At 58.5% G+C, this 25,978-nt stretch overlaps 1 protein-coding gene across 9 annotated transcripts; it reads right to left on the bottom strand.

Annotated features, from left to right (window-relative positions):
* Positions 1 to 405: 405 nt before the first annotated feature.
* On the bottom strand, positions 406 to 25,054 carry BAHD1 (bromo adjacent homology domain containing 1). 9 transcript variants are annotated; one of them, XM_057306288.1, is made up of 7 exons: positions 25,001 to 25,054; positions 8,032 to 9,474; positions 5,632 to 6,014; positions 4,515 to 4,674; positions 4,035 to 4,111; positions 3,150 to 3,250; positions 406 to 2,669 (listed from the first exon to the last, which is right to left on the bottom strand). In XM_057306288.1, the coding sequence occupies exons 1-7, from the start codon at positions 25,029 to 25,031 to the stop codon at positions 2,480 to 2,482; spliced, it is 2,385 nt and encodes a 794-aa protein (XP_057162271.1). In that variant the 5' UTR covers positions 25,032 to 25,054; the 3' UTR covers positions 406 to 2,479. The 9 variants fall into 9 exon arrangements, with proteins under 9 accessions (XP_057162271.1, XP_057162273.1, XP_057162272.1 ...); XM_057306290.1 differs by having other exon boundaries at positions 3,150 to 3,241; XM_057306289.1 differs by having other exon boundaries at positions 5,632 to 6,011.
* Between the last annotated feature and the right edge of the window lie 924 nt (positions 25,055 to 25,978).

Genomic DNA, 25,978 nt, shown 5'->3' with positions numbered 1-25,978 from the left:
CAGCAAGGAGTGCCAGACTAGACGCTGAGGCCCTAGGGCAGTTTCTGCTGGTCGGTTCCCTAAGGACATGACCCAAGGTGATGAGGTGCTATCTTCACACTGCACCTACCTGGGGACTAGTTCCCAGGTCACTGGCCAGGGGCAGGCTGGCAACCCAAGGATTTCATTGTCCAGGCAGGAAGCTCTGGCCACCATGATGCCAAGAAGTCAACCCCAAGTTCTCATTCCCTCTGTCTCCTTTCCTCCATCGGCTTTCTCCCTTCTTTCCTGCCCTTTTTGTTTATTGGCTGTAGTCAGCCCCTGCACTGCAAGGGCTAAGAGGGACCCCCAAAATAAAGAGTAGTGAGCCCCTCTGCACGCACACCCCCCCCCAACAAAGATGACAGGACACATAGGAGACGATCCTTTTCTAAATCAATACAATTTTTCAAATTTATTTTTTTCTTAAAGAAGTACTTCTAATCTCTGTCAAAAGGGAGGCGAGGAAAGGTCCTCCCTCCCTTGTAAACACTGAAATACAGATCTGAGAAACCAGGGTCGACACACACAAAAAGTGCATTTTACAAAATATCAACTAAAATATATTTTACATGAATTATGCTTCCATTGAAATTCTACCGGCTGCATTTTCAGGTTCGAAAAAATATTTCCACATCTAAGAGATTTCAAAAGCATTTACTTCTGGGCAGCGGACCCCGCCTCCGGGGAAGGAGGGGCCTTGATCTCTTCTCCTGCGGAGTGACGCTGGGCTCCTTAGCAGCAAGGGCCCAGCACCCTGGGAATGAGCAGGCTCCCAGGCCAGCTCTCCAGAGCCCCCACAGCCACTCCCTGCCAACCTCTTTTACTGCCCCTCGCCTTCCTCCGAACAGCTTATTCAATACAAGGGCACCCTAGTCCCTTCCCCTCCGGTTTGGGATTGGGCTTTCCACGTGTAAATTCACCTCTGAACCCTCCAGGCCTCCCCCAAGCCTAATGACCAATCGGGAGCAGCCTATCTTCTCAGGGATAGTACAGGGCCTGGGGTTGCCAGGAGGATCCTAAGGATTCGCTTCCACCAACCTCTTCAGACCCAGCCTGACCGTCCTCACCCGGTGTCACCTCCTTAGCTCGAGCTGGGTCTGTGCCTGCCCCTTCCTAGGGGAGGAGGAGTGCTGCCCTCCTTGGCTCCCGCCCCCAGAGGTATGCCCCCGGGAAGTGCTAACAGCAGCGCCCAGACCACACCGCACTCTCCTCTCCCCCTCCCCACCGCGCTCCTCTTTGGTACAAATGGGATAGAACCAGGCTGCTCCGGCCCCCTCACAGAGAGCCCCAGGGGGGCCAGGGCCGAGGCCTGGCAAGGACAACAGGGGGCCCGGCCTCCTAACCTACTCTGGGGAGCAGCATGAGGTGAGAACAGAGCCCCTGGGCAACAGGAACAAACTGAAAATGCAGGTCCTTAGCTCCTCGAGTGAGTGGCTGCAGCTCAGCAGGTCTGTGGACTGATACAGTGTTGATTCTCGCAGGGACGTAAATTAGTGCAATCTACAGAAGACTAGGGTAAGGGGCAGCAGGGCAAGGGGGCCACAGCACTCCTTTGGTTTGATTTCAGGTGGGTGTGGCTTGAAGAGTCATGGATGAAGTTCTGCAAGAGGTTTCCTAGAACCTCCAAGTGTAAGGCAAGAGGAAAAGTCTTCAATAAATCAGGTAGCAATTTGCCTTGCCCCCTGCCCCCCACCCCCTCCCAGCTCCCTTCTGCCCTCCCAGACATGACAAACCCCATGTTGACCAGTTAGCTTCTGGGAAGCCAGACCTGCTGGGTGGCCCTCACCAGGAGGCAGACAGGAAGCTGACGCCCACAAGTGGGCCACACCCATGACTGTGTGCACTGGGTAACTTGTCCCAGCACCAGGGGCTACTGCAAAGGCAAAGGAGGAAGCCAGGGAAAGGCCCCGAGTCTAGAAAGAGAAGGTCTATGCTCTGGAAGCCAGACTCTGGCTCTCTATGCCTCAAAGGAAGGAGCTCGGAGCTGTGCTAGAATCTGGGAGAGCCTGGTCCCAGGCTGATGGGGAAGCAGCGGGTCACAGTGGGTGAGGTAAAGCTGGCTCCCACTCCCCCCTTGAAGGGCCCAGGGGAGGCTAAAGAAAAGCCTGTTGGGCCTTATTCCTGAAGGACTCTCCCCTCCCCCCCCAGGGCCCCATGCCCCTCAGGCTTGGCCCAGCCTCGGGGAAGACTGCTGCTTCAAGTCTCCACCCAGGCAACCACAGAGAGGGGTACCCTGGGCCAAGCTGAGGGCTGTGATGCTTTCCTTATACCCTGGCCTCCCTTCCCTCCCAAGGGGCCCAGTACCCATAGGGGTCCCTGCCCTCCCCCCCCCCCAAAGAACCACAGGCCAGCAATCTCAAGCCCCCGTGGCCCCTTAACCAAGTGCTGTGCTTCAAGCAGTGCCCCCTGCCCCGAGCCCCCCTTGCCCGCGGGCAGCCCCAGTGTGGGCCTCAGGAGGCTACTGAGGGTTCTTGAGGATGCGGCCATGGCGGAAGTCATAGACATGGCGGCAAAGAAACACCAGCTCAGGGTCCGTGTCCTCGGGCACTGTGCGGTGTGGCGGGGTAGAGTAGTCTGCAGACGGGGGCACCAGTGCTGTCTTTCGGCTGGGGAGGCCCTCGCCCCGGCGCTTGGCCATGGCGCAGAATCTGCAGTGACACACACCATTTGCCGTCTTTACCACAGCCACCCTTGCAGGAAGATCAACTCCTTCCCCACCCTGCCCAGAGAGCGGGGGCCTCCCCTCCGACCCGCAGAAGGGCTGGTGCTGCTTCCATCCCTGTCCTGGGGGCTCCGGCCTCTCTGCCGACCACCAGTCCATCGTCTCGGTCACTGGGGGGAGACATCTGCTGGGACCTCCCTCCCAACACCTGCCAATTCTCCTCAATGGTTCTCTGAGAGCAGTACTGTAACCACCGCCGAACGCTGCCCCAACCACTCTGCCTCAGAGGAGGAACAATTTTTTCTCTCTTCTACAAACATCAGACCGTAGAAGGCGGCTGTGAGGAAGAACGTTCTGGGAGGGCAGGCCCTGTGAAGGAGATCCTCTTGGGAATCTCAGGCAGCCCCGAAACAGCCCTGGGGAGTCTGCGGGGAGAAGCTGGCCAGAGGGGCCGGGCACCACCCACCTGCAGTACTCAGCAAAGGTCAGCACGTAGCATTTCTCCTCAATGCAGGCCACACTGTTCTGGTCCTGATGTCTCGATGCAAAGACTTCATTCTGCAAAGGCTCAAGGAGAGAGAGGGGGACGTTGGTACCAGGGTTGGCGGCACGTAACTCCAGAAGCAACGCCAACATTAACTCTGACTCCTGACCTGAGACAACTTCAGCCAGTGCCTAGAAAGCCAGGGAGCCTCCCCAGAATTTCGGCCTATCTGCTCCTCACCTAGCGCCCACGCTAGGGCACTCACTCCTCCCCGGTCCCATCCTACTCAGGAATAGCCAGAGGCCTGCTCCAGCAGCCCCCCCCCCCCCCCGGCCATGTCATCAGCCTCCTGACCCCCACCCCCAGCTCAGAGGAGGAGAGGAGAAGTGCTGCCCATCCCCCCATGAAACGAAAAGCCCAGCAAGGGCAACAAAGTACAAGGGAGCCCAGGAGAGGGGCTGAGCGACCACACCCGACGGCACTACCTCTCCCAGCACACTGCTTGGCAGAGTGCCCAGGGTGTCCCAAGCCTTTTCTCTCCTCGCTCTAGCTCCACAGACAGCAGCAAAGGGGGCTAGGGGTGCAGCTCCCCTTTCCTGGGGCCACAAGGGCACAGCCACTTGCTCCCATTCCCACATACCTTTGGGGGTCTCCCTTCCTGCTCCCCCTTTCAAGAGAAAGGTTACTATTCCCTTTGAAATGTGAATTGGGGCAGTGCTGGGAAAACGGGCTAAAACCCAGGCCTGTGTGGCGTCCAAGGTGACAACGACTTCACTGCCCATGGCTGCCTCCCCATACCATGTTCTTGGTGCCACAATTTCCCCCTCCCACCCCTGCCCTCCCTGACACACTTGACAGGCACCTCACCTCGTGCATGCTGGGACTGCGGCCTCCCTGCAAGTGCTCTGGTCTGTAATACCACAAGAGGCTCATCATCAGTTCTCCTAGGGGGACGGGAGAAGCAGTCACGGCTGGAGACAACCCCAGAGCAGCGGAGACAGGCAGCAAGGGCGGCTACCTGCCCGGGACGATCATCCCACTTCCATGCCCCAGCCAATCCTACAGCCTCCGGCCACCCACATCCCCTGCCTCAGGCCAAGCCTGGCAATTCAGGGGCCTGGAACGCTGTCAGGGATGGAGGAAGAAGGGGGAAAAGGCACTGACAGGTGAGGCGGGGGACAGGTGCCCAGGTCCCGGAGGCCGGAAAGGTTAAAGGGCTGACCCGACCCAAAGCACAAGGCCATCTGCGGCCCTCAGCAGCAGACAGATGCCGGCTGAGCGGAAGGCAGACTCCGTGCCAAGAACACGAGGAGACTAGTGCCAGGTCAGACGCCAGGCAGGGGGTACCTGATTCAGGGTTCTCCCAGAGGGCAGAGATCTTGGCCACATAAGGTGTGGACGTCTTTCGCGGGCCTGACTTGAGGAGGACAGTGTCGCGGACTCGGATCGTCTCCCCGTGCCGTTCCACCGCCTGGTAGCTCTTCCGGATGGCTGGTTCTGGTTCATCCTAAGCGGCAAACCAATGACGCGAACGGGCTCGTGAGGAGGGAGCAAGGACGGAGTGAGTGGAAGACATTCCCTGCGTGCTTTCCTCAGGGCGGTCACACCCCTGAGGATGGGAAACTGCAAAAGCACTTTGCGTAGTGGTCTCCTTCTCCCCGAGCCCGGCTTTCAGGGGCAGGATGGGGTGGGAGCTCCCCATGGATGGAGAAAGGATGAAAAATAGGAAAAGGGGTGGGAAAGTGGCCTAAAGCTTCTGGGGCTGCGCTGGGACCACCACTCCCCAACAGCCAGTTCTCTTGCTCCACGCCCCAGCATCGAGACGGTCCTCAAACTTCCTATTGGGGGCAGTTTGGTTCTGACCCTTAAACCACCACTGTGGAGTGGCGCGGCCCTGGACAAATCACTTAATCCACCGCTATCCCTCAGTTTCCTCATCTGTGAAATGAAGACAGGAACATGGGATACACACCTCACAGGACAGCGGTGAGGATAAAAGCACCTTAGATCGATAAAGTTTAGGCGATACTCTTCTCATCAACCCAGGTGTTCCTGGATCCCTCATTTTCTCTGCCTATCCCAATTTTCCCTATACACGCACTTGTCCAGAAAGCCTCCGGAAAAGTCCTCCATTTTATAATCCAGGATAGAAGAGACAGCATGATCAAGGATGAGAGGCGAAGACACTTCAGATGGCTTCCCTGAGAGTCAGCGACAGAGATGGCGGCCACCCGCCGTGACTCACTGTGCACCCCTTCCCCTCCCCAAGGCCTGTGACACAGCATCAGCAGGGGCTGGGGGAGCAGGCTGGTCCGCACGATCAGTTCCCAAGTGTAAGTGAGCTAGAGCCCCTTGTCACCTCTCGGAGAGGCTAGAGCCAAGGGTCCTGGGATCCCCTCATAGCAGGTCCTATGTCCTGACTGCCACCCTCCCTTCTCCCCGTGAGCTAACAGCTGGCACTCACCAAGACATAGACAGCCTTCTCACATGCAGCCCCAACGGGCACCCAGCCGTTAGTGCGGCGGCGGCGACGGCGGCGTGGGCGTGGGCGCTGGACACGTGGCTGCTTGGGGTGGCTGGGCCTGCAGGAAGCCTTGCTTCTCGCCGTGTGCCTGCAGCTGGAGCCCGTGCGCAGACCCGACTTGGAGCCGCTGGGAGGCTTGGCGCTCTGAGGGCACGCACGGGCTACTGTCTGGGGCTCCGAGGTGGGTGTCTGAAGATGGGGGACGGGCTCTGCTGCAGGTGGCACGCTGGGCACAGGGCATCCCAGGAGGGGGTGGGCAGGTGAGGCAGGGTGGCCAGCTTCCGGGAGAGGAAATTCCAGCTGGCCTAGGGACCTGCAGCCTTCTGGGCAAAAGGAGAGAGGGGGTTAGGGCAGGTGAGGACGAGCAGTAACCCCGCTGGTGCCCCTGCTTTCAGAGTCTGCTCCTATCTTTTATTTGTTTTTTAAAATTTTATTTATTTATTTGAGAGAGAGAGAACGAGAGGGAGAAAGAGAGTGCATGAGGTGGGGGTGCGGGGGGGAGGGTCGGAGGAAGAAGCAGACTCCCCGCTGAGCAGGGAGCCCTATGTGGGACTGGATCCGGGGTTCCAGGATCATGACCTGAGCCGAAGGCAGTTGCTTAACCAATGAGCCACCCAGGCGTCCCAGAGCCTGCCCCTGTCTCAATGCTGAGTGTGAAGCCAGAGGTCGCTGAGGTGCCAAGTGGAGGCAGGGGCCTTTAAGGTGGACCATCAGAATGACTGGCCAAGGGTGTTTCTTGCCCCTGGAGACTGGTCCACAGCCATCTCCATGTCCCCCTGCTAGCCCGAAAGAACGGGGGGGCGGGTAGTGGGAACAGTGTGTCTAGCTCTAACTTAACCTTCTCGAGGGCTCCCACAGTGCTTAGGAGCAGGGGAGCTGGAGTCAGCCCAGGATACGAATCCCAGACCTGCCACTCACTGTGTCACCGCAGGCAAGTCACGCTACCTCTTAGTGCCCTGCAATATAAGGAGGGACGGCCAATATCATAGAGGGGGTCCTGGGTGTTTCTCGTATGAATATTTTAGCTCATTTCATCCTCACACCAACCCTATGAGGTAAGTACCATTACCACCATTCTATAATTAAGGAAACTGAGACATAAAGCAGTTACTGGCTTGTCCCACGGTCACGTGTCTAAGGAAGTTGGGGAGAACATTTCACTCCAGGCAGTCTGGCTCTAGAATCTGTACTCAATTACATGCCAGGTGGCCTCCCGTCTGTGAGGCGCTCCGCACAATACCTGGCACATGGTGCTTACTGGGGTTCGAGGGCAAGGGGGCAGGGTCTTGGGTGCCACAGATCAGGTGTCTAGATTTGGGAGAGTGGTACAAAAAAGAAGGAAAAGCCCAAGCACCAGCCTGATCTCATTTCTTAGAGCTCTAACTCACGCCAAAACCTGAAACAACCAGTCTGGCCAGAGTCAGCTGGTCTATAAAGTTGTTTTATAGACCCCTACAAGAAGGGGTGTGGGGTGGTGGCGGGGAGAGCCCTGGTAAGGCCTGGCCTCTCACTTCATCAGCATCAGGGCAGACTTGCCAGACAGGATGGCTCTGGTCACCTCATTCCCACCCTGGAGCCAGGGACGGAGGCAGGAGAGGCATGTGAGGACACTCTTGCCAGTTTGGGGGAAGAGAGAGCACCATGGGGGTGTCTCACCGGCTGCAGTGCAAGCCTTTCAGGTGGCTGGGCCTTGCTAGGAAGGCAGACACCAAAGCCATGGGCCCTGTTAGCGTCCCGCCTGTGTAGGGGACTCAGCCCGCTCTGTTAGCCCCTAGCAAAGTGACGCTACGTCTGGGTACCACCTCTCCTTCAAGGCCCGTATGGCCAGGGCGAAGGAGTCCTCTTGCAGCTGGCACGGGGCCTGGTACCCACCATCCTTCCCACGAACGCTGAACTAGGCCAGCACGCAGGTGGAATGGGCTCCTGCAAGGCAGAGTTCTAGCTCTCCTTGAGGGAGGCAGAGGGACACAGGAGCCACCTGGCAAAAGCCCTATTTTCAACATCTAACTTGCTACTCAAGAGCAGACGAATGGGTATCCCGATGGGGAGGGAGGGGTGGCTCTCCCTGCCCCCTCCACTGCCACAATGCTACGTAACTGCCATGCTAAGAAATCTCCATAGACAGCGGGGACAGAGCAGAGCTAAGAGCTAGACACGGGCCCCTTTTCCGGGAACACTCCACGGTTTGGGGTATGAAACTAGGGGAGTCCTCCCTTCCCAAAGACCCCTACCTCCCACATAGCAGCTAGACCCTCCAGGAGCCCCACCCCAATCCATGGCCCACCCTCCTGGGACTCCACGTCTGACTCCCTGGGCCATCCCACACTGAGGAAGGCTTACCTGCTGCAAAAGGAATTTTGTAGGGGCAGCCGCCACAGGTAGTGCCGATGTGGGTAAGAGATGGGGGCAACATTTCACAGATGCTGTAGCCGTCCACTCCAGTGTCCTCGCCAGAGCAGTAGCGAGAGCCCCAGGGAGGGTGCTGGAAAGGGGTGCCCGCGGGCACCGAGCTCGGCGCCAAGAGGAGCCCCTCGTTAGGTGCAGCCACTGGGGACAGCTTGCCCTCGGGAAGCATGGGGCAGGGGGAGTAGCCTCCACACCGCAGCCCATCTTGGCCGCAGCACACGTAGAAGCTGCCAAGCGCGGTGAGCTCGGGCCGACCGCACGGGCCACTGTAGTGGGCAGGGTTGCCAGGCATCGGCAGGGGGGACGGCTGGGGCGCAGGGAAAGAGGGCTGGTGCAGTTCCTGCTTGGGGGCGGGGGACTCCTCGCCTGGGCGCCCAGGCTCCGGCTTCAAGGCTGCCTGCCCACCCATCAGCAGGGGCAGGTGGGGGCGGAGCCCCAAGGGGCTCTCCAGAGCCTTGCTCAGGGGCTGGTAAGGTGGCTGGCTGGCTGGCCCACGAGGGGTGGCAGACGGCCACGGCTCCTCGGGGTGCCTCTGCCAGCCGAGTGGGCCTAGAGCCTCCCCAGAGCCAGGGCCCTGCCGGGCCTTGGGATAGTTCTTGCCGTTGACCTTATTAGCCCACTTTGGCCTCGGAGCCCTCAGCGCTGGTGGCTCCGTGGAGCGCCCGTCTGCCTCTGGGTGGGCACGAGGTGGCCTCAAGGGTAGCTCCCGCTCCTGGCTCAGCTTTAGGAAGGCAGCTGCATTCAGGCTGGCCAGTCTCTTGGGCGCTGCGTCACCATCTCGACGGGCACCCTCATCAGGTGCTGGCTCTGGGGACAGGTCCCGACTTCCTCCTCCAAGGTCCCCGAGCCGGGGCCGCTTCTTGGAGGAGGCCCAGCCCCCCGCGGCCCGGTCACGGTCCCGGGTGCGGTGAGGGTCACCCCCTCGGCTGCGACGAGTGCTCACCAGGCTGCTGGCATCCTCTCGCTCCAGCAGCAGGTTATTGAGGGCCTCCGCGTTGAGGGAGGCCAGGCGCCTCTTACGGGGCTGGGCGAGGCCCGTGTCCTCACCGGATGGGGCTGGGCTCGGGGGCTTGGGCAGGTCAGGGGGCAGCTCATCAGCCTCATCTGCACTCCGTGGACCGGCCACGTTCTCCAGGCGGGTCAGCAGCACTTTGCAGGCCTTGGGCTTCTCGGGGACCAACGGGCGCTTACGTAGTGGGTAGTTCTTGCGGCGCCCTGTGAGGTGTCCTGGGCTCTCGGGCATGCCAGCTTCCACACTCTCTGCCCCCTGCTCCGTATTGCTGCCTTCCATCTGCAGGGGCTCCCGGCGGCCAGCGGGGCCCGAACTCAGCATGGGAAGGGACTTCCTCCGTGTGTGTGTCATGGAGTACTTCCAATCTGCAGGGCAGAGGCAGGCCATGAGAGAAGCCCACCCTGACCTGCCCAGCCATTTTCTCCTCTGCTGCAGCCCGTCCGGTGTCTACCCCCCCTTCAGTAACTCTGGCCGACCCTCACCCCCGCTACAGCCTGGATTTTCCCAAGACCCCTCTTCCAGAGTGCAAAGGTCCTGTGGGGTCAAGCTACCAACAGCTGTGCAAGGACTGGCCGCCCCACTCTTCTTTTAGCCTAGGGTCCTTCTTTGAACTAAGCCCTTCAAGAGCCTATGGAAGGATGCAGACCCCGGGGTCAGAAGACAGAAGGTGCTGGGGGCAGAGTTGTCAGTTCTCTCTACCTGTCCTTCTCCGGCTAGATGCTTACTGCAGGTCAGGGAGAGGCTCTGAAGACACCAAGCCAGGACGGGCCTGCGGTGGTGGGAGCCCATCTGTTCCTTCAATAACATTACCAACCCTTCCCCCATCTTGGGGTTTCTGAGATTGGCCACAGGCAGATAAGGACAGGGACAGCCAGGAGCTAAGGTGAGGAACCCGCCTGCTTGGCTGTGGAGGAAAGCAAAGTCCAGCCTGTGGGGACACCCTGCCTGGCACGTACAGCAGGACAGCCATAACCTGGGTCTTGCTGGGAAAGCCCCCTGAAGGGAAAGGCCTGGCTTTGAGGAGTCCAAGGTCAGGGGAGGTCTCAGCCAGCCCCAGGAGCCGGGCCCATCTTGGTTCAGATCCTGGGGAAGGGCAGCCCAAACAGTGCCTGTGCCTAGAGAAGGCATGTCTGTAGGGCGTGGGCCAGCATTCCTGGGTAGGAACCCCACGGAACACACCCGAGACCCCCCACCAGCCTCTAAGAGTTAGGGAAATAAAGTATCAAAGAGAAGAACTAACTGGAGACAAACGGACAAACCAAACCCGGGCTGCCTTGCTAGTCCTGCCCTATTTCTCAGGTCTCCCTCCTGGTAGGCAAGATGCCAGGCAGAGAAGAGGACTTGGGGAGGGGGGCATGGCAGGAAGCCCAAAATCCTGGGCAGAAAATGCCCATGACCAGGCAGCATCCCCTAACTTTGCTCAGCAAATAGTCCCCCTGCCCCCAACATACCTGGGGCAGCCTGGGCCCCGTCCTGAATGAGAGGCCAGAGCTGGGCTGAATCCTGGAAGCTGGCATGGCCAAGGCAATGAAGAACTGGCAGGGGTGGGGGGTGGAGGCGTCAGTGTCAGTGGTCAGAGACGACTGAGCTGTTCACTCCCTACCTACTCCCCAACCCAAAGCAAGGTGCTGCCAAATAAGGTGCCAGACAAGGCTCTGCCCTCCCAGGCACCCTGCAGCCCCCTCCCCACCCGGCAGGCCCAGGCTTTCCAGCTAGATTTCCCCACTGCTATTGTTATTCATACTACCCCCCCCCCAGAGGCTGGGAGCAGTCCCGCTGGGCCAGGATTTAACCCTGAAAGCCTCAAGCCTGAAGGCTCCCAGGGATTCCTGAGCCCTTCCCAGCTAGCTCCTATGCCCTTGGGCCAGTGGTTGGGGTCACTGGGTACCTTCTCTCCCACCACACACTGTACTAGTTGAGAAAGAGTGCTCGGAAAACCAGGCTGAGAGCATCGTGGGTGTCAGGCTCAGAAAGGACTTGGAAAACTGGAAAAGGGAGGCACCGTGCCAGGCACTGCTCTGGCCACGTGCGGGGCCCTGCTGCTGCCCAGAGCCCAGGCTGGGGCAAGACAGAGGCACAGGAGGCAAACCCCTTCCTCCCTGAAGCACAGACAGAGGAGAGCTCCTAAAAAATCCCAGGTGTCTGCTAGGATCCCTAACACTGCCCCCCCTTCCATTCAGGGTGGCCCCCCCCATCCCTGTTTGCTCAGCAGGCTTATCAGCAATGCCTCCTTTCCCTCTGAAAAGCATCCAGGCCCTTTCCTCAAACGCGGGGCACCCCTGTGCTGGAGGAGGAGCCCCCACAAGAAGCACATCTGTATTTCCTAGAAAAGCCTAGGCCCAGCCCCTCCCCACCCCCAAAGGGCCCCGGAGATCACCAACAGACCGCATAGCTGAGCAAGAGCCCAAGCCCCTCAACAGGCCCCAAGTTACCAGAGGAGTCAGGCCTGGGAATGGCTGGAGGCCAAGGCTGAGGTCACCTGGGCTTGTGGCCTTTAAGGACATGGACACCAAGTACGGAGCAAGGAGGGGCCAGATGGGAAAGAGAGCGAGCTCAGGGAGGTGCTTGCAAGCCTGGCAAGTGAAAGAGCTCTTAGTGGAGAGGTGACTGGCCTGTCGTTGCTTCACACCCCCCACCCCGGTTTACTGCTGGACCAGCGGCAAGGGTGGACTCTGGGATACTGGCCCCACCCCCTCAGACTCCCCCTCTCAACATGAGAAAGGGCCCAGGAGGGAGAGATTGGGAGGGGAGCCTGTCCCCAGAACTTGGGGATGTGTTCCCTATAGGGTCTTACTCTTTCACCCCCATTCAGCTCTCCAGTCCCTCAGGGACACCCACTGTCCCCAGATCCCAGGAAGCCTCTAAATCACAGGGTGCACATCACATTTCCAAATCAAGCCTAAGAGCCTCCTGCCAGCTCCCCCTGAATCCACCGAATCCCTTGTCACCAGCAAAAGAACGCCTAGCTTTCATGTGGTGCCTAAGGCGGCAGTGTCACTCACCATCCTGAGGAGAGGCTGGGGTCTCTGCTGCCTGCCTCGCTGCGCTCCAATCTGAGGAGAGCGAGCGTGAGTCATGCTTTGAAGCTTCCCTTGTGAGAACTTCAGCCGCAGCTTTTCCCTGGGGTGGGGCGGGGTGGAGGGGGCTCCCAGACTGCCGGGCCCCTCTAACCTGCAGCCCCTCTAACCTGCAGCGGTGGCCCAGCTCAACGGGGGAAGAAAACCCTGGGAAAGCGGGAGGCGTGGTTCCCCTTCCAGCTCTGTCAATCGTCCTGCTGTCCTGTCCCCACACACTAGCCCAACCAGGAACTTCCCACCACTGCCAAGAGCCAAGGATGCATGGGCTCTCTCAGCACCACCCTTCTCTCCGGGAAGCCCGGTCCTCCCAGGCATAGGTAGTCCGGGTTCTCTCCCGAGAAGGTTCCTAGGAGAGACTCCCCAGGGCATGTTACTGCTCACCTCGACTGTGTCAAGCTAGCTCCCACTGAAGAAAACCAGTCTGACTGTCCCCAGCTCTGATGAGCAAAGAGCCAGCTGCCATGAAGGACAGCGGCCGGCCAGTGTCCTCCATGCTGAAGACCCAGCAAACCACAGGGGGAATCCAAAATCACAAGCGCACTTACTCTAAAGACAGCAAACAGGCCATCACAGGCCCAGGCACTGTGGGTCACGAAATTGAGGGAGAGAGCAGGCCCAGCAGGCCCAGCTGAAGGGTCAATATCCCGCATCCCACGTCTGTCCAGGGCTAGGAGTCCTGCCACAGGAGCAGAAAGGGAGGGAGGCCTCGCTTCTTGCCCTCAAGCTGCTGCGGGATCCTGCACCACACCCCCCACTCGAGCGCAGGCAGAGCACACCCGGGGGCTGTGTGCAAGGGAGGGTCAGAGGCCTGGGGACTGTGGGCTGTGGGCACCACTGAAGGGAACACCAATGGGTCAAGTCCAGATCACTCCTGCAAGCAGGGGCTGCCCTGGGGCAGGAAGTGGTTGGCCACAACTCTCCCCCCACCCTTATTTACTCAGCTCTGGACTGTACACCCGCCTCCATTCTTAGGGGTTCAGGACCCAGGGCTCTGCTCCACTACCCTTCCTGAAACCTCTCTTACCTGTTGCACATTAAATTCTGCTTTTCAGGCTTTTTGGGTTATTTTTCATAGGAGGAAAGTATTCAGGGGTGTCTTAGGCAAAGGCAGACCAGGTGGTCACCTGGGTGAGGGTCAGGAAGGGCCTGGACCCAAGCCACCGCCCTCAATGATAACCCAAGTCACACAACCGGTACTGAGTTAAGCACTGCCTTCCTTCACACGCTCTCTTGGCATAACTGCCCCCAAAGGAATAAGAGGTTTCCACGAGCACTGAGCTTATTAAATCTCCTATCCGAGAAGAAATGCAGCAAGAGCACAAAGGCAGGCTCCTGTTCATTTACATGTACTCGGTGCTACTCACGGAGGAACAGGTGAAGCCGCGGAAACTCTTACGACAAAGCCAGGATCAGTCACGGCCGTTATCTCTTGAATCCCCCCCCCCATCGCTGGTCAACTGGAAAGCAGCAAACCTTCGAGGGAAGCAGACCCACCCCTGCATGCCGACTCTGCTCCCCGTAAACAACTTAACTTCCCTGAGCGCCAGCTGCCTCACCTCAAACGGACACATCCGAAGGAACCTGTGAGGGCAGGCCAGCATACGCCCCCACCCTGCCTTCTGGCCCCTCGGAGAGAGGAGGGCAGTCTGCCCTTGGCTTGGGGGGTTCACCACATCAGGGGCCCGGGGCTGCGGGGGCTGTGAGAAATCTGAAAACCCCGCCTGCACCTGAAGTCTGCTCTGCTTCTAGTCCAGCAAAGGCACCCAAGTATCAACCCCAGGGAAAGATGGAGACACCGTGCAGGGACTCGTGGGGGGCTCTGTTTACAACACAATGAGGACAGGGGCAGAAACGGTACCCCAACAAACCCTGAACAACAGCTCCGTGTCTCTGGGGAATACTCAACTGGATGGTGAAAGGCCCAGGGGATGGGCTCAGGAGGCGTGCGTTCGCCAGCTCCTGCCGTGGGACTGCTGCTTCAGCACACGCGCCAAAGGGCCCAAGCCCCCCGGGGTGCTGCCCCCAAAGAGAAAGCAGTGGCCTCGGCCACTGGCCCCGCCTCCCCGGTGCCTGCTCAGCCTCACCGGCTGTGGGCACCCAGTTCACTCTGCAGTCAGGCTGGGACCCTACAACACTTGGGCAGGAAGCACCCACCCCACCAAAGGGAACCGGCCTGAGCCGTCTGGGAACAGCTTGTTTTACAGATCGCCTTCGGGTCTGCTGGCCATATGAGGAGCTGGGTCCGCCCCTGGAGGCCCCAAGCCTATCTATGGCCTGTCGGACCACCTGCTCCTCACACTTCACACTAGAGGCTCCCAGGAGCCCAGAGAGGTGGGAGCAGCCTGGCAGCAAAGGCTCACACACACACCCCCACACTGGGTCTGCTAATCCAACCCAGCCCGGCACCCGTCCCCATCTTGGCTGCTCCTGTCTGCTCCGACCGTCCCAGCAGGAGGCCCCCCCCCCCCAGGCCCAGAGCTGCACCCAAGTTTCCAGAAGCCCCACTTACTTTTGGCTTCAGATGTAAAGCCAGATAGCCTGTCTCTTGGAGCTATAAAGGGACAGACATCTCAGTGGGGAGCAGGGGGGGTTTGAGTCAAACTATAAAGGGACTCTCCAATTTTACATGAGAATTGCAATTAAGTACAGGAATATAGTTAACAGTAGAGCTGAAGAAACCTCCTCACTGGAAGTTGCCAGTGCCCTGGTTGTGGGGCAAGGCCCTTCCTCTAGGTAGGGGCTCAATGACAGCAAGAGAGACAATGTACCCCTAGGATCTAGAAGTCAACATACACACATGGACCACTGAATGAGGGTACTGGGCAGAGAGCATTGCATTTTAGTCACACCGCGGTGCTGTGCTTTAAGAAACTCTAACCTGACAAATTAGAAGATAATCGCAATGCAGAACTAGTCTTTAGAGGGTTTCCTTAAAGGCACACGTACCGACTTGAGGGGCTGTGCCTTCCCCAGCGGCCTCCCGGTGCACGGCCCCTGTGCACACGAGGCAGACCCGCCTCCGCAGGTGCCAGTCCAGCTAAGCCAGAGCACCTGCCGCTCGTTCCCAGGCACACGGCATCTCCTGCGACCTCACTCATTCAGCCAACACTGGTTCACCTCTCACCGCGGCTCAACATGGCAGATGTAAGACCTGCAGGGGCTGGAAGCCACTTCGTGCTGCCACTAATCCTAAGTGGGGTTGGTTAACAGCCTGAACTTCTCTGAGCCTTGGTATCCTTGTCGACACAGCGAAGTTGTTATGAGGATCAAGTTAAATGAGAATGCGTGCCTAGCAGAAGACCTGGGATACAACAGGGGCTCAATACAAGCTTGCTCTTTTCCCCTATACGTCAAGTTTTAGGCGAAATGCTGGAGAAAAATGCAAAAGAGACGAAGATATTGGGGCTTGGACTGGTAGGAAGAAAGAGGACAAGACAGTGCGACAAGGACTGTACGGCTGCTTGGAGCTCCCCAGCTCTGGCTCCACGGCACCTTCAGAGCACGCAAATTGGAGCCAGGTCTTCACTTCGACACTGACTCACGGCCTGCCTCCTGCCGCGTGTAGTGAGGGGACACCAGCCCGAGAACTTTGCTTCCCCAATGTCTGGATGTAGGAAGCAGCAACAGACCAAAGTTGAAGTCTTGAGGCAGGACATAAGTGCAACCGTTCCCAGACTCACCTGTAGGAGCTCCCAGTAGGATGACTCCAGCCTGGGGGACAAGAGACTTCCAGGCCAAGGCTCCCTCAGACCTTCCCACCCAGACTCCACGATGCCCAGGCTGGGCCAGGAGCAGAGCTACTCCTGGAGCAGGACCCGTTTGCTCCGGGCAGGTAACAGTGGGGCAGAAATCAAACAGGAACAGAGACAGGGCACCCCAAAGCTCAGCAACAGGCCCTCCGCAAAACCAACAGCAAATGTCATGCTACTGATACACAACTCTTCAAACAACACAACAGCTCACCAGCCTGCTCCAGGCACCTGCCGAGGAGGGCAAAGGATATGTGCTGGTCCGACCACCAGGACACTCCAGGAACGGACAACTGAGATTTCTGAGCTGGTCTGCCAAGCCTGGAGGTGCTATCTCTTGTCCTGAGCGGAAGAAACTGGCTGGCCAGGCCAAGCTGGGAGCTCTGCCCTCAGGCTCCCCAGCAGAGAGCTCACATCCTCAACGAGCCAGCGTGAGGAACAAGACCCAAGACCAGGCCTTCCCTGCACTCCACCAGCACCGTCAGAACCACAAGGCCAACCCTACTAGAGTTACGGGGACCCAACACAAATACCTCACAGGTCACTAATTAACTAAGTGATTGGCGCCACCCTCATTAGGACGCGGGCTCCGGGACACGGGGGGCTCTGCCCGCCTTAGCACGACATCCCACCCGCAGGGCTTAATAAGAGCTTGCTGAGTGAACGGAGATCTGGCTGCCCACCTGCTCCACCCCATTTAACATTTTTATTCGAGACTGACGGCATCACTTGGGAACCCTGAACCCCCCCCACCTCTCCCCCAATCCCAGGAGTCTGCGGCTCTTCAGTTCAACAGGGCTACTGCAGGGAAATCACTATTTACACAGCACCACCCTCTTCCACTACCACCTCTTCCCTCTCTCTCCAACTTGCCCAGCTGCATCTCTGGAACATATTCCCCTCGTTCCACTTCTTACTCCGAGGCATTAAGCAAGCAAGGGCGGTACCAGAGGCAGACTTGTATCAAGGCAAAGAATATCACAGACACTGCGGTGAGCTCAGCAGCAGGGAACCAACATTATCAGTCCCCGAATCTCCTAAGTGTGCAGGGTAGGGAATTCTTGATTCACCGCCGAAGCTTCTAGCTGAACGGGGATGGCTAATGTTTGTCAAGCACTCACTACGTGCCCAGCACCACCCTAAACGTGTAACATTCACTCTCATTTATCCTCACAACTGCCTCATGAGGGGGTTGTTACCGTCTCACCCAAACAAGGAGAACACAGGTACCGTGGGGTGAGAGACCGAGCCCCGAGCCCCCACACCTCCGTGCTAGGGACGACAGAGCCAGGCAGGTGGCGTCAGTCCCAAAGCCCCCACCCCCACCCTCACTGCAACACAGGACGGCTGGCGGGCTCAGGGAGCAACATTCGAGACCAACCTGCACAGTCAATTTCACTTTTCTGTGTTAACTGTTGGTATCAACATCGTAGTCATCTTCCCGGACTTTTCACCACAAAGGAACCGAAGATGTACTCCAATGAAACTCCAACGAAACGGCCACGGCGGGCCGGCCGGAGAACATACACATACTTCTAGGAACTGTGTCTACAGCAAAGTCGGCTCAAAGTCCCCAGTCAACTCTCACACGCGCTTTAGAAAGAAACCCACTTCATATACTAGAAAGGGGTGAAGGGCTTTGAAGAGATGTTGTCTTGATTTTACAATACATCCAAAAGAGAAGGCTACAGACGTCCCCCCCACATCCCACCACCTCTCCTGAGCCAGATGCAATCTCCCTCCAGCCCGAACTGCAGTAAAGACTGAAATCTGGTCACCACACTCCGACCGAACAGCCGTCTTAATATTCAAAGATGTATTAACTGCCCCACGGCTACCTCTCTTTGGGCTGACTAAATCTAAGTCCTTTCAATTTTCTCTGAAGATCATGTCTCATAGTCATTTAATCCACTTTATAATTCTTTTCTACATTCTGTGGAATGTGTGTGAACCCCTCCAGGCCCACGGCAGGAGACACCCCTCGCTTCTTGAGGAGGGCCTGCCAACTCTGACTCTAGTAGGAATGTGACTCCAGCCTCCCTTCTGGCATACCTGTCAGGGTGCCCTGGCATCAAACAGCACCCTAACACCTTTCCCATGATTTCTACAAAGATCCTCTGAACCCTAATAATTCACCTCTAGACCACCTGGCCAGAGGAGAATGTGATGAAACTGAATGTGCCCCCCCACCCCATTTTAGACAGGGAGGCTCAAGATGGAGAAGGGCCCAAGGGTGGGCCACCCCACTCCTCTGCAGGCAGGAAACTGCATTTGGGGGGGGGGGAGCAGTCAACAGGGACCAGAGATGGAAAGGAAGGAAGAACAGCCACCACCACTCCAGGTGAGATCCTGGGGTCACAAAAGGCAGAAGCATACCTTAAGGTCCCACCTCCTTAACCAAGGGCAGGGGGTCAGAACACCTTGCCCCCCCCACAAAAGCCACTGAAAAGAAACAGACGTGAGAAAAAAGATGTAGACACCAACTTCCTGCCTCGCATTGATCCTGTTACTAAGAGGAGTCACTTATCATTTTTTCCGTTCAGGTAACTTGGTCACGGTGCCTCGGAAAAAAATTCCCATTTCAAATCTCAGAAAGGCTCAGAGACAAACCCATTCATTTATTCCTGGTGGCTCAGGCCTGCGGAGGCTCTCAAGGACAATGTGCTGTGTTTTCTGTAGGACGCTGAGTCAGGTGAATAACCAGCCATCCTCTGCAGGTGCTTCCCACGGGGAAACATGGAAACTGGAGGAAAATCCTTCCCAGGACACAATACGGAGTCCTGCACATGACTCTGCCCCGAGGCCTGCTCAGCAAACCCACAGTCCTCTGGTCCTGAGCGGCGACAGCACATCGCCTGGGGCAGGGCACCGATTCCGCCGCGGGAAGCCCGGAGCCTGCGGCCGCTGCTCGGCTCGGCAAAGCCGAGCGGGACACTGGGGCTCCGTGGAGCCGAGGGGGCTTGTCTGGCCGGCCCTCTGCCCCGGAGCAGGCCTCTGCGGCTCTTCCTCCTCCCTGGTAGCCGGTCCACTGCTCATTAGTGATAGTACCAGGAGGTGGGCGGGGAAACATAAAGGAGCCGAAATTCAAACCGGCCCATTTCATTCCAGTGAAGTGCCTCCCATAAAACCAGGCAGGATTTCATCCACCGAGATCTCCTGGGCCCCCTGACCTGGGGAGGTCCAAGCAGCCCAGAGGGTGAGGAGCCGCAGAAATCTCAGGGCCCGGGGCATCAGAAGCCTGGGTTTCTGATCTTCACGAGCTCTTGAATACTCTCTGCATTTTCTGCCTTTTCAAAGTTAACAGGCACCCTAGCCACGAGCTGGCCCATCGGGTCAAGGCCATGGACCCACAAAACGGGAGTGCTGCGGTTGCCCTCGGTATCCAACGAAGCACTCTCCTTGTCCCTCCGAAGTCCCCCGCACAATGGCAAGTTCACAAAGGAAGTGAGTCTTGCCAGACTGTGCTAGCAAATTCCCATAAATACTTGGGCCAGGGTAGTACTGCTTATGTAAAATGCTTCCCCATTGAGAGATGCTGCTTTATTTACATTCTTCGCAACCCATTCATAAAAAGGAGGCCCTTTAATGTCGGGGCTGTTCATATAATGCTCCATAAACCCAGCAGCTTCGGCTGCCAGCCTTAGTTCAACACAGCCTGCTTCTCAACTCGAGACTTTTTCCCTTAAGATTTTTTTTCTTTCATGACTCACCTTGCAACAGGGCGCTGAGGCCAGATGCTGCCGAAGCAAGGCCGAGAGGAATAAGGACCGATGAAATGAAAACACACAAGTCCTCCCGAAGGCTGGGATAGAGAGGTGGGAGAGACGAAAATCCATAAACTGAAAATCCCATACAACTTCAATGTGAAGTATGTATGTTGGGAGGCTGAACTTCCAGGTTTACCGAAACTCCCTTTATGGATGTCAAAAGCGTCCCCAACCGTCCCTCTACCTACCAGAGAGAAGGTGTGATGGGAATTTTTTTAACCCCAAAAGAAAGCTGAGGGCTCATTCTGGTCTTTAACTCACATTGCGGATGAATAAAAAACAGTCATTCTCTGCTTCCTCACAGACGTGTTCCAGGGGCTGCTGGATCCAAGAGGGGCACCACTGGCTCAGGGTAATGAGACTCGGGCAGACCCCAGAAAGAGAGGAAGGACCGTGTTCTAGGACGCACAGCCAAACAGCCTGAGCAGCTGAGGAGAGAGCCCGGGAGATCCGTTCTGAGGTAGCCTGTCTCCTGCCACAGTAGAAGCAAGGAGAGAAGTAGTAGGGATTTTTTTTAATTGACGGGAGCGGTCTGCATTGCCATGGCAACTGTGAGGGGTGGCCTTCCCGCTTGGAAGGGAAATGCTGGCCCATTAATCATCAAACTGGGGCACAAAAGGGAGGTTTGGGGGAAAGGGGATGGATGCAGAATTTATTTTTTCACTGTCTAGACTCAAACCAGTTACCAGTCCTCTTTCCCATTTCCCCCGTGGTCCAAGGTTTGAGGGTAAACAAAAGCGGAAGTTCCAAGAGAGCTGGGATCATAGCTTTCCCTTCCGAGGGGATGGGTCCAGAGTGGGGCTGATCGTGCCTGGGATGTCAGTGATAAACACTCTTCCAATGCCAGTCCCCAAAGTCCGGTCCACAGGCCAGACCCAGGAATCTTTTTCTTTTCTGTTCTCAAAACCGTGTTTTCTCCCTCATTTACACCCAGGATTGAGAAGAGATAAAACATATGGATTCATTTAGCATGGACAACAAGGAAAATTGCATAAGAGCAGCAAAGCCGGGTGGAGAGAATGGCTTGGTGGGGTAGGAGGAAAACAGGATTACAGCCCTTTTCCAATTCATGTCTATATGGTGTCACGTGAGCAATCCACAGCACAGACTCTCCACCAGCCAGAGTATCAGAAACAACAGCTAAGTTTCATTTATTCCCCACGCTAAAGCACCCCAACCGAACATGCCCTATCTATGTGCCTTTGACAGAAAAGGAAACCACCAAGGACTCCATACTGAGCATTTCTTGGGAAGAAGGGAAGGTTTCCCCTGTTCCCAATCAACTAAGCAGCCAACTGCATTTACTCATTCAACAAAAACAACAATGCAGAGCAGTATAACAGAAATCCCAAAATATTCTCCCTCTCTTACACACAGAGCTTTAACACTCATACTGTCCCTGTCTTTAAGAAACTTCCAACCTACAAAACCACTCAAGAAGACACCATGCGATACAATCCAGGGTCGCAATCTCAGGGGTAAGCAATGTTGGCCTGGAGCGGTCTGACTGACAGCAAAACACAGATGAGCAGGGTTCAGGTGGGAGAAGAGGAAGGCAAGAGGCTCCTCTCTGGGGACAACTGGAGAAAGCAGAAGCAAAGAAGCAGGGAGAGAACTGTGCCCGCACGGCTAGGGGAGAGCCGTAGGGCACCTGTCTAGGGTCAGACTGCAGGAAAAGAAGAACCACTGAAAGTGTGTGGACAGGGGAATGCCACGGGAGAAGGAGTGCTCTAGGAAGAATGATCTAGCAGCTGTGTACAGACTGGATCAGAAGGGCCAGAGGAAGCAGGAGGGAGAAGGCAGCCAGGACAACACAGGCCTGTCATGAGGACAGCAAAGTGACAGAAAAGAAGGAAAGGAAGGAGATACAAAAACCAGAGAAACACGTCACCGGGGTGAACTCTCCAGAGCAAACCCTCCTGAACACCTGACTGGACTGACTCGAGTCTCACGCCAGGTAAGAGCCTGTCAAAGAGGAACACTGTTCTGGCAATTCCCCTTTATATTCCAGTGGCCAGACCAGGTCACCCCCTTCTGACTGCCACCAAAAGAAATCACTGTGCAGCCTAGAGGAGGCAAGAAGGCCTCGAAATTCTTCATTCTCCGAACCTTAGACATACAATTAAATCCTCTCAGAACAAATGTTAGTGTCTTGCATGAGATAATACCTCCCTTTCTCAAAAGCCTCATCTCCACCCACGCTGGGGTCTAGACCCTTCTGAGGAGGGGGTCGGAGGGTGGCCGTGAATTATTTCCATGCCCATACTAAGCAAGGCTGACATGCAGCTTCCCCAGGATGCGATTACAGCCAACCTCAGCTGGGAGCAGGTCCTAACCAACAGCTACCTGAGATGGGACTTGAACCCGGAATCTCAGCAAAAGTGGACATTCAGAACAGCTTCAGTCTCCCTGTCTTTGTGATCCCAACTCTTCAAAGAGGTACAGGGTCCCATGAGAAGCCCTGAGAGTTCTGAGTGGGTTTTTGCAAATAGAAAACAGCATCCAGCTTAGAAATGATCACTGGTGAGGACAGAAGCACTCAAGAGCTTAAGCCACTGGTTCCCAAGTGTCCTCTAGCTAGCCAAGGACAGTGGTGTCCCTCTAGGACATATGCTCCCTCTAGGGCCCTTCTCTCCTTTTTTCAGAAGACCAGGAGTGGAAAGGGTGGTGGGAAAATCTCTCGGGTGGCACAAAGGAAAAAGACTGGAAACCTCTTCATTTAATCATTAAATTCCTGCCTGGATTTATAAACTCCAGCTTCTCATTACCCTTTGTGGGTATCTTGTTGGCTAAAGAAAAGTGCTGAAAACAGTTGTGGATGGGTTGTTGGAGCACATTCTGGGGGACATCTCCTAGTCTCCAATCCAACTGGTCTTCTACCCTCCTCAGATTGTCGACAATGGGCGACTAGATGTCCCAGGTGGGACTAAACCTCTGCTCATGGGCAGACTCTGCTTCCTGAAACCCCTCATTCCTACAGGCTCTAGAGTGGCTCACCAGACTGTTGCCTAACCCAGTCGAGACCGGCCAGGCCCACCGTGTGCATAACCCCACCTCTGCCCCTCTGCTCCAGCCGGGTCGACCCCTCTTCCCAGAACCCGGAGGTGATCGCCGGCTGGAGCGGGGAGCCACTGCCGCAGCTTCTCCCGGCGGGCACCCTGGCCCCCGCAATCCCTGGGGCAGAGTCCGGCCCTGCCGCCCGCCCCTCGGGGTGGGTGGCTCGGACCTGCTCCCCTCCCCGACGCCACCACCTGCGCCCGCTCAGGCGCCGCCTTTGTCCGGCGCTTCACCGCGGAGCGGGCCCCTCGGGCCCGACCTGACCTGGCCCCCGGCCCCGGAGAAGAGGCGGAGAGGCGGGCAGGGCCAGACCAGGCCGGGCCGCGAGCACGGGGTCCCGCTGTCACTTGGAGGCGGTCTGACAACTTCGATCCCCCCGCCCCACCTCGGACTCGGCCGCCGCTCCGCACGGTCTCCGCCGGGCCTCCCGCGGCCCACACTCGCTTCTCGAACCGGTTCCCTTCCGTCTTCGGCGCCTCCCTTCCTTCCAGCCCGATAGGGTCGGGTCTACATTACCCCCGGCCCCGGTGTGGCCCCCAGCCCCAGCCCCCCATCCAGCGATAACCGGTCAGCTCACAGCGCGGGAGGGCGCCCCCCACCCTGAGCGGGCGATCCCGCGGCGCCGCCCCCAGCCGCGGCCCCTTGCCTCGGGGACTGCGATGGGGGAGGGGGCGCGGCGGGGGGGAGCGGGGGCCTTGCCGCCCGCGCACTCGGAGGCGAACCCGCTCCACCGCGGCGAGGAAACGACCGGCGTCCTCCCGCCCTCCGCGGCCCGGGACGCCCGCGCTGCCGCCGCCCGGCCGAGCTGCCACCCTGCGGCCGCCACCCACCCCGCCCCCAGCCTGAGAGGCGGGCGGCCCCCGGGGGCTGTCACCTCGAGGCGCGCTGCGCTCCCCGATGGCGGGACCGTGGCGCCGGACCCGGGGGGGAGGGAGGCGGCGCGAGCAAGCGGGCGGCCGCACCTGCTTCGCGTCGTCCGTCCGTCCGTCCCTTCCCGGGCTGGCGGGGGCGGCGGCGCGGCGCGCTCGGTGGGGCGCGCTGACGGGCGGCCGGTCCTCTCCCCTTCACTCGTCTGCCTCCCTTGCTCGCTCCCTCTCGCCTGCTCGTCCCTTTCCCCCCCTCCTCGACCCCGGCCCCTAGCTCACCCGGACAGCGGCGCGGACGGCGCGGCTCTGGGCGCCCGCAGGCCCCGGCCGGGCTGGAATCCGGCGGCTGGAACCCCCCGGGGGCGCTCAATTCCCGGGCTCCACGCTGCTGCGTCAGCGCCTCCTCCTGGGGGCCGGGGCCGGGCGGGCGGAGCGGGGGCCGCGGCCGGGCGGGGCCGTCGGGGGGGGCGGGAGCGCCTGGCCGGGGCGGGCGGACGGCGGGGGCCGGACGGGCGGGGCAGGCAGCCGGACGGGCGGGCGGCGGGGGCCGGGCTCCGGGATCCGCTACGCCGCTCGCGGTTCCCCCACAAACTCCCCGAGAGCGGAGCCTCCGCCGCCCTCCTTCCTGCTTCCTCGTCCCCAGCCAATCAGCAGCGCGCCCCTCGGCCAGCTCCGCCAATCAGCCGCCCCGCCCTGCGCTGGCCCCGCCAGCCAATCCGGCCCTCGGCTCCCCCTCCCGGTCTCCGACCAATCAGAACCGTGGGTCGGTCGTCCCAACGCAGGGGGCAGCACGAGGCGGCCGGGGGAGGCGGTGCGGGGAGTGGTGGGGCCTGGGGGGAGGGGTACGGTGCCAAGGGTGGTGGCGGGGGGTGGTTTTCTTTGCCGGCTTCTTGGATTTTCTCTTCGGCTGCAGAGCCTGAGTCGGTATCCCATGGTGACCCGACCCTGGAGCCCCAATCCCCCAGCTGCTACCCCCCCCCGAGAAATCTTATCTCGCCCCCGCCCTGGCCGTCACCCCTCTACATCCCCTTTCCTCCTTTTCCTCTTTAGCACCCACTGTAGAAAACTGCGGTCCTAGAAACACCCCACCCTCGCCAGCGGCTGATGCCCCCAGGGCAAAGCCTCGGGAAGACCAGACGAAAAATCAAGCGAGGACAACCCCCCTTTCCTGCAGAAAGGGCCCCAGACTCCAGCGAAAGGGCCCCGACTGCTGAGAAGCCCCTCCCGCCCTTGCCTCATCTTTCCGACTTCCCTGCCTGCCACGTCTCCTTTCCTTTCAAGCAAGGTCGGTCCTAGCTCGGTAACCCCTCACCCGCATCTCTTTTTCCTCTTTCTCCCCTTCACCTACCGCCCCCCACTCCAGCTCCTAATTCACCTTTCTCGGAAGCAGAGTGTGGAACCCTCATCCATTCCCAGCTGACAGCAGAGCCCGGTCTGTGAGTCCTTGACACCCACACACCCTCTTCCACCACCGCGGGCAACATCTGAGCTCTCCCGGGGAGGGGGGAGGGGGCGGGCAGCCTGACAGCCCCGGCTGGACTCCCTCCCTGGCGTCCCCAAGCCAGGATGGGACCAAGCGTGGACACTTACCTGGCTTCTCCCTAGTCACCGAATGCTGTGGCTCCGTCTCACACCCACAGACGTGCCTTTCCAAGCCCAAGCACGCTCGCGGGGTCAGCGGGGTGGGTGGGCACAGCAGGCTGAGGTCACACGGAGGTGTGGGAGGTCCCTGGGAGGTGCGGGAAGGGGCTGTGTCTTGGGCAGCTTGTGTCGCCTGAGTCGGCATAGGGCTTCACTTCAATAAGCACTGGCTGTGCACATAGTAGGTTCTTGAGAAATGCGGAGTCCACCCCAGAACAAAGCCTCATTCCCAATTCAGGCGGGGGAGGGGAGGTTTGGGAGGTAAAAGGAGCAGCAGCAAAAAGGGTAGTGTCAAGTCACCAGAGCGCTGGGAGCAGCCCAGGGAGGGGCTGGGTCAAGGACCGGTCGCCTCTGGCAGAGAAGCAGCCTGAGCGCTGGGGCTTCCTGAGCATGAGGAGAAAGCCAGCCTCGGAGAGGGGCTGAGGGGCTCCTCCTGCACCCACATGCTGCCTAGCCTTTCCTAGACCTTGAGACTCAGCACTCAGAGAGGCAGCCTTCAAGACAATCCGGGCTGCTAGCCTCTATGGCGGGGAACTAGAACTCTAAAAGATGGTTTCCCCATCTGCCTCCAGAGCTGTCAAGGGGGCCCAGACAGTCTAAGCTGTGTTGGGAAACATGTTTAAAGGACATGGTCACCCAGCAGGGGAAGTGTGTGAATGAGAGCTGAAAGCTAAGACCATGGCATGGAAACTTTTCAAAGGGCCAGCTTCTC

This window comes from Ursus arctos, unplaced genomic scaffold, assembly GCF_023065955.2.
Source record: "Ursus arctos isolate Adak ecotype North America unplaced genomic scaffold, UrsArc2.0 scaffold_36, whole genome shotgun sequence".
NCBI classification, from domain to species: domain Eukaryota; kingdom Metazoa; phylum Chordata; class Mammalia; order Carnivora; family Ursidae; genus Ursus; species Ursus arctos.
Note: the sequence above shows the minus strand (reverse complement) of the source record. Positions and strands in the feature narration are given on the sequence as shown.

Excerpts from the sequence above, each read along its gene's own strand:
- BAHD1 (XM_057306288.1), bottom strand. The coding sequence starts at position 25,031 with ATGAGGGTTCCACACTCTGCTTCCGAGAAAG. Across the intron at positions 4,675-5,631 it reads AGAAGGCTGTCTATGTCTTG|GATGAACCAGAACCAGCCAT; the intron begins GTGAGTGCCAGC and ends TTTGCCGCTTAG. Across the intron at positions 3,251-4,034 it reads GCAGTCCCAGCATGCACGAG|CCTTTGCAGAATGAAGTCTT; the intron begins GTGAGGTGCCTG and ends TCTCTCCTTGAG.